Below are 8,075 nucleotides of genomic sequence, written 5' to 3'. Positions count from 1 at the left end.
TCTTTTTTAATCTCACCTAAAAATAGCTGAGGAAAGCCCTCAACTTATTGTGGCAGACCAAAAGACTGATATAACAAAGAAAGTGACTTTATAAAGTCATTTATTGTTTAACAAACGTTAAACAGATGCAACCATTTACATACTGTTGTATTCTTTTGTAAAATAAGTGGAAAAATAAATACAAATAAAATCAAATAAATTAAGTGCTGCAAGTTAGCACATCAGAGTTGCTCTTTTCTGAGCAATACAGCACTGAAATTCCTCTGCTTCAGATAATGAAAAATAAAACTGACATTGCAGTGCTGCAAGTTAGCACATCAAAGTATTCTTCCATCACAAAAAAAAAGTGCTGAACATCAAGCAATCTATTCTAGTAGGCTACAAATGACACAGCAGCTATGCTGACCACATGTGTCTCATTTCTTCTTCCTCAGCCAGTCGCTAAGACACACCAGCCTGGTAACATGTTCTGGAAGCAAGGCTGCCCTTTTCTTTTGCACTATGTGGCCTGCAAGGCTAAAGAGTCTCTCACAGGGTACAGAGGTAGCTGGGGAGGCCAGGTACTTTTGTGCTAGGACTGACAGCTTTTCATAGACTCCTGAGTGAGCATACCACCACTGCAGGGGACAGTCATCAATACTGATGCTGAGTTCTGCTCTGTAGCGCTGCAGCTCTCCAGACTCAATTCCATCTTCTGAGTCAGAGTCAGACCCCAGAAGGAGTTCGCTCCTCCTCTTCTTCTGAGCTGGTCCATCATCCTCTGTGGAGGGCTGGAGACTATCTGCTCTTCTGGGCTCTGCTGCCTGGAGCATATTCTCCAGAATGGTCCACACCTGAATGAATGAATGAATGAATGAATGAATGAATGAATGAATGTGATTAAAACTAAGTGCTTTTTTTTTTTTTTTATTTAATCTTGTAAAGAACTTTGTGTTCCATATAATAAATAAAAGTTTGATTTGATAATGAATTGGACTCATTAGTCCAGCTTAACCTTATTGTCCTACCTGTTCCCTCTTTTCTCTTGGAAGACATTTCAAATCCTTAAACCGTGGATCCAATGCTGTGGCCACCTCGAACCATATCTCGTTGCCATTAGCTCGTCGTGCTGCCAGATCCTTCTGGAAGGCATTCTTGAACTTCACCACGTAGGCAGGATCATCATCAGTAATGTCCATGACACGGTACAGATGGCGAAAAGCAGGCAGCACTACAGAGCAAGAGACGTAGGCCTCACCACCCAGCAGCTCTGTCACATACCTGCAGAGGTGGAGAGGTTTGCTAAATAAACCTAGCTGGATTCATTTAAATCAAAGTGTAACTGATTTCCAATTTAATTGTCCTTAAAAGTTCCTTGTTATGTTCATTAATTTTGATTTTACACATGTAACAGTAGTTTATATAATTAAAATGGGAAGGTGTTTATTTGAACTTACTTGCATGGTTCAAGCAGGAGCTCCAGCCTCTGCAGTTTCGCCCACTCGGCTTCGGTTGGCAAGACCAACCTGTGGTTCTGTTGGTCCAACGTAGCCTGGACAGCCTCTCGGTTACATAGGAGGCGTGAGACCATTGCGAGAGTCGAGTTCCACCTGGTGGGTACATCCTGTATAAGTTGATCGCTCTTCTTTCCGAGTGCTACTTGTTGTTGGTTAAGTTCTGTGGTACTCGCAGGGCTTTGTTTAAAATGACCAACAATCTTGCGGCACTTTGCCAGTACACCGACAAAACCACTGCTATCGAGACATACCGTGATGGTCCTCTGGAGAATGTGAGCATTGCAGGCGATGTGCTCATATGGAAGTGCTCTCATAGCAGCCAGCATGTTTGCTGCGCTGTCTGTGCCAGTGGTGGATATCTTGTTTTCAATACCCCAGTCATTTGCTACCTTGAGGAACTGTTCGGCGCATTTATCAGCAAAGTGCCTGGTTTCTGTTCTCATGACGGTCAGTGCAAATGAGTTGAGGTTCCACTCACTATCAATAAAGTGTCCAGTCACCCCAAAATAGCTGTGGTTGCCAGCTGAGGTCCAGTGATCTCCGGTTATAGCAACACAGTTGGGAGAATCCTCCGCCAAAATCTCAAGTTTGTTTTTCTTTTCGCCGTCGTACATTTTGCTGATTTTGGTCGTTACTGTAGTCCTGCACGGCGGCTTGTATGACGGGTCATTGGACGCAATTTGCAACACCTCTGTCAATCCTTCGTCCTCTACTATATTTATCGGCCTACAGTTCATCGCTATCCACTTGGCAATAACATTAGTCAGCCTGTCGGTCGCAGACTTGCTCATACGAGGGGTATTCTCTAGTTTTGTTTGGCGAAAAGCTTTGCTCTGGCTTGCTATATTGCTAACGTCTTCACTGCTAGCTGTTGCTGCACTCGCGGCTGGGTGCTTTGCGTTGAGGTGATAGGCCAAACTTGAGCTGCTTCGGTGGTAAGCAAACTCCTTCTTACACTCTAGGCAGACCACTTTACCTTTGTCAATGGTGCCGTCGGGGCGTTTATGAAATACAAATTTCCCGTTCACTGGGCCAACAACTCTCAGATGCGCCTCCATATCCACACTGTAAGCTAATCACCACTTCTCACCTTGACCTCACGACGTGACTCCACCCCCAACAAGTCAAGCACAAGGAGCCCAGCACATAAAAACGGATTTTATAACATAGCAACTCTCATACAAAATCAATGACGTCAAGAGATTAAAAATTAGATTAACGAGATTAAAAAACATAACGCGCTAAATAGCATTGTAATTAATTAATCGCAATTAACGCGATAATTTGACACCCCTAATCATATATAACATTTATAAAAAGTAGGCCAGAATGAGTGTAGGTGTCTGTAAGCTGTGTTCGTGCTACATCAGCATCAAGCTAGCACTAATGAAGAGGAGCGAGAATAAGGAAATAATGTTTTTAACTGTCAGGCAGTTTCAAATGCAACATTTCTATCAGCTCAAAGAAACATTAGCAAACACACAGACTGTGTCTATGCAGTTTGCCATGTAGGGTTTTGCTAGCTAAAAGTACAGCTTCCCAGAGAGAGAAAACTAAGAGTCCGAGAACTTCATTCAGAAATGAACAAATTTGAGAATGACAGAGCAGGAGAGGAAGACAGGTTATATTTAAAGATATGGACTCTTCGGTGATACTTGATAAACTGCAGATTTAAAGATTACATGTAATTTTTAATCACATATTTGATCAGTGTATGATGTGTTTTAATAAAGTATTGTCATAATGTGAGAATTCCTGCAAAACAAACAAAGTTTACCAGATTTGTGTAATTCAAATGTTGTGTGAAAAAACTCTGTAGTTTTCTGCAGGATAAACAGGTTAGCTTGTGTTGGTGTGGTGAGTTCAGTGTGTTGGACTGGTGCATAGTTACCTGATGTGCTCATGGTCAGGGTTTGGTTACATAAAGTGCAGCAGAGACTAAGGTGATGACGGTTAGAGGAATTCGCTTAGAGTAATTCATATATTCCACCTTTCTACCAACTGTGTATATCTAGTTAAAAGAAAATATACAGTATATACTGTTAGGGTAGGAAATGGAAATCAGCCAAGATAGCTCGAAAAACATCTGCTTACATGATGCTGAGTTTAGTTGTTTAAATCCACATACATCAGTAGGTAGGTCAGCTGATCACAGCCTGTGCATTAAGAAAATCTGCTGGAGCTCTCATTAGAAATTGTTGAAAGCATGAATTCTTTTTTCCCCACACAGAGCCAATACAACCTATCTCAGGCTACGTCCACACTAGCCCGGATAGATTTGAAAACAGCGTTTTTGTCTGAAAATGCTCCTCGTCCACACTAGCGTTTTCAGTCGTTTTCACAGAGTTGTGCGTCCACATTGAAACGGCCCAAAACGCTTAAGTTCCAGCCCTGCGCATGCACAAACGCGAGTGAGGATTAACCCTTTAAGACCTACCATAGAACCAAGTCCGCCAGAGCTTATAGTATATTTTTACATGCTGTAGAGCCATTTTTTGGAGCATTTCAAGTTGCTATACATCAATACAACCATTATAGCCCAAATTTTAATAATATGTCTGCATTAAGTGCATAGTAATTACATAAATTGCAAAAAAGTGCAATAAACTACAAAAAAATTTAAAATCGTTTTTGATTTTTTAACATATATTTCTAGTTAGAGAAATTTAAGAGGCTTATCCCTCAAAACTGTAAATACAAAAAAGTTGCACAAACTAGTTTCCCACCAAAGGAAATTTATTTTAAGTGTCTTCATAGTTTTATTTTTGAGATACACCAATTTTCATATACTGCAGGAAACACGAAAAAATAAATTATAGTGCAAATTTGCAAAAAAGCAGCATATGCATCAAAATAAAATATTTCCAGCAGTGCAATATGAGTCCTCAGCATCCCAGAAACGACACAGAAAAGCCACGATGGTAAGCCACGATGGTAAGCCACGATGGTAAAAAACTACATTTCCGCAAAATGACGTCACTTCCGGTTTCGGGCAGGTCATGGCGGACATACGATAGTTCACGCTGATGGACGTAGGAAGTGTTACAAACAGCTGATCGGATCGGCAAAGCCTGTTTCTGGAATATTGTTTTTGTTGCTGCAAGTGCTTTTTATGCAGTTTTTGCAAAGCTATATGTGGAAGGAAACTGTGACCTAGGACAAGGTGATGGCATAAGATGTAAGTACAACTCCTCCGGTTTCATATGCAAAAAAAATTATTGTGCTAGCTTACGTGGTTGCAGTGCTACCGGGATTTAAAAATAGTTACGCAAAATGGAGCGTGTCCGCTCCGACCGGCTTTAAAGGGTTAAAGAATTTGAAGAAAAGCTATCTGGAGCATGTACAAACTAATATTAATCTTTTTTAGGGCTGTCAAAATTAGAGCAATCAAAACAACTGCTGTATAATGCCCTCCGCTATCTTTGTTTAATTGGTCACATGACTGCATCACATGACTAAAATGCGTCATTGTTTTAGAAAGTCTGCGTTTTCGAGTGTCCACACTGCGACGGGACAGCTCCGTTTTGAAATGTAAGTGTTTTGGAGAGCGTTGTCAAAATGCTGCGTTTTTCCTTGAGGAAAACGCCATCTTAGTGTGGACGGGAGGCCAAAACGGAGCGAAAACGATGAGTTTTCAAACAAAAACGCATTAGTGTGGACGTAGCCTTAGTGTTCCCTACTTGGGGGAAGGGTTGTAGTGTGGTGTGGAGTAAGATGGAAAGCTGTCTGGAATAAACAACAGCAACAATAAAAGCTATAGAGATTGAAAATGTGACGTCATTTCCGGGGTAGAACCGCAAAGGATTGTAGGTAAGAGTCGCAAGTGGTACTAACGCACGCAGGCTTTCACATGAAAACAGTCACACAGCAATAAAAAGAAACACAAAGAATGGCAAGAAGCTGCTGTAAGCCGTCGCATGACAGCCACGGCAAGCCGACGGGTAAAGAGATAGTTTTTTATCAGATTCTGTCGTGGAAGAAAAATTGTTCAAACCATGTTTCCGAAGTAACAAAGAGCCGAAAAAATGTAACAACAGCTGTGAAATGGAATAGTCGAAATCACCAAAGTAAACTGGACCTGGGCTTGTTGCAGGGATCTGAAGTTACTAAACATTTTGTGAGTGTATGCACTCACACTTAGGACCATATAATAATAAGTATGTGCGTGATGAAAGTTGGGCAGCACGCTAACGTCTTTACTCCACTCTGTATGCTCGTATGGGTCTAACCCTTTCACTCCTTTGATTTTTTTTTCCCTCATACTGTTTTTTTTGCCTTTTCGTCACATCTGCCTTTGTATGGACCTGCCGTGTTCTCCTTCGTTTTGTACATAACTGTTTTTAAATAAAATGCAAGTAGGGATTAAAACCTCAGAATTAATGATTACCGGTGCTGGAAATGCTAGCGCTTAATGCAGTGTTTTGATTTTGTTGCCACTCGTACCCACAATGCAATGCGCGAAAGCCACGTGGTCTGTCAATCTCTATTCACAACTCATCCCTGAAGACCAAGAAGGCCAGAAGTGCAAGGCTGTGAAATGGGACAGTCTCACCTTCAGCGTCACCGGCTGTCTCGGTGGAGTTCAATAAACTCAGTTGTCTGCTCCTTGCTATCTAAAATATAACAGGACATTGGAGTAAATTCTCAACTATCTCACACTTCTGTTTAATCAGAAGCTTTGTTGCTCTACATCTATCTGCTTTAATGTCTTGATTGGCATCGGCTCTCTGTAGTACAGTATCACTTCCTGTTCCTGCTACAAAGCGCGCTCACACACACAGGTGTACACACGGGTGATCACAGACACACTATACAGTGGGGCAAAAAAGTATTTAGTCAGCCACCGATTGTGCAAGTTCCCCCACTTAAAATGATGACAGAGGTCAGTAATTTGCACCAGTGGTACACTTCAACTGTGAGAGACAGAATGTGAAAAAAAAATCCATGAATCCACATGGTAGGATTTGTAAAGAATTTATTCGTAAATCAGGGTGGAAAATAAGTATTTGGTTACCTCAAACAAGGAAAATCTCTGGCTCTCACAGACCTGTAACGTCTTCTGTAAGAAGCTTTTCTGTCCCCCACTCGTTACCTGTATGAATGGCACCTGTTTGAACTCATCATCTGTATAAAAGACACCTGTCCACAGCCACAATCGGTAGCTGACTAAATACTTTTTTGCCCCACTGTAAATCAGGGTGGAAAATAAGTATTTGGTCAATAACAAAAATACAACTCAATACTTTGTAACATAACCTTTGTTGGCAATAACAGAGGTCAAACGTTTACTATAGGTCTTTACCAGGTTTGCACACACAGTAGCTGGTATTTTGGCCCATTCCTCCATGCAGATCTTCTCGAGAGCAGTGATGTTTTGGGGCTGTCGCCGAGCAACACGGACTTTCAACTCCCGCCACAGATTTTCTATGGGCTTGAGGTCTGGAGACTGGCTAGGCCACTCCAGGACTTTCAAATGCTTCTTACGGAGCCACTCCTTTGTTGCCCGGGCGGTGTGTTTTGGATCATTGTCATGTTGGAAGACCCAGCCTCGTTTCATCTTCAAAGTTCTCACTGATGGAAGGAGGTTTTGGCTCAAAATCTCACGATACATGGCCCCATTCATTCTGTCCTTAACACGGATCAGTCGTCCTGTCCCCTTGGCAGAAAAACAGCCCCATAGCATGATGTTTCCACCCCCATGCTTCACAGTAGCTATGGTGTTCTTGGGATGCAACTCAGTATTCTTCTTCCTCCAAACACGACGAGTTGAGTTTATACCAAAAAGTTCTACTTTGGTTTCATCTGACCACATGACATTCTCCCAATCCTCTGCTGTATCATCCATGTGCTCTCTGGCAAACTTCAGACGGGCCTGGACATGCACTGGCTTCAGCAGCGGAACACGTCTGGCACTGCGGGATTTGATTCCCTGCCGTTGTAGTGTGTTACTGATGGTGACCTTTGTTACTTTGGTCCCAGCTCTCTGCAGGTCATTCACCAGGTCCCCCCGTGTGGTTCTGGGATCTTTGATCATTTTGACCCCACGGGATGAGATCTTGCGTGGAGCCCCAGATCGAGGGAGATTATCAGTGGTCTTGTATGTCTTCCATTTTCTGATGATTGCTCCCACAGTAGATTTTTTCACACCAAGCTGCTTGCCTATTGTAGATTCACTCTTCCCAGTCTGGTGCAGGTCTACAATACTTTTCCTGGTGTCCTTCGAAAGCTCTTTGGTCTTGGCCATGGCGGAGCTTGGAGTCTGACTGTTTGAGGCTGTGGACAGGTGTCTTTTATACAGATGATGAGTTCAAACAGGTGCCATTCATACAGGTAACGAGTGGGGGACAGAAAAGCTTCTTACAGAAGACGTTACAGGTTTGTGAGAGCCAGAGATTTTCCTTGTTTGAGGTGACCAAATACTTATTTTCCACCCTAATTTACGAATAAATTCTTTACAAATCCTACCATGTGGATTCATGGATTTTTTTTTCACATTCTGTCTCTCACAGTTGGAGTGTACCTCTGGTGCAAATTACTGACCTCTGTCATCATTTTCAGTGGGGGAACTTGCACAATCGG

At 42.2% G+C, this 8,075-nt stretch overlaps 1 protein-coding gene across 1 annotated transcript; it reads right to left on the bottom strand.

The window, feature by feature from the left end:
• Positions 1-323: 323 nt before the first annotated feature.
• Positions 324-2,784, bottom strand: LOC146675097 (E3 SUMO-protein ligase ZBED1-like). Its single transcript, XM_085400154.1, has 3 exons — positions 1,437-2,784; positions 1,008-1,260; positions 324-833 (listed from the first exon to the last, which is right to left on the bottom strand). Exons 1-3 carry the CDS (start codon positions 2,552-2,554, stop codon positions 417-419), a joined length of 1,788 nt encoding a protein of 595 aa, XP_085256280.1. The 5' UTR covers positions 2,555-2,784; the 3' UTR covers positions 324-416.
• Between the last annotated feature and the right edge of the window lie 5,291 nt (positions 2,785-8,075).

This window comes from Rhamphochromis longiceps, linkage group LG3, assembly GCF_057381845.1.
Source record: "Rhamphochromis longiceps isolate RC_006_pf linkage group LG3, R_longiceps_female_GT1.1, whole genome shotgun sequence".
Taxonomy (NCBI): Eukaryota; Metazoa; Chordata; class Actinopteri; order Cichliformes; family Cichlidae; genus Rhamphochromis; species Rhamphochromis longiceps.
Note: the sequence above shows the minus strand (reverse complement) of the source record. Positions and strands in the feature narration are given on the sequence as shown.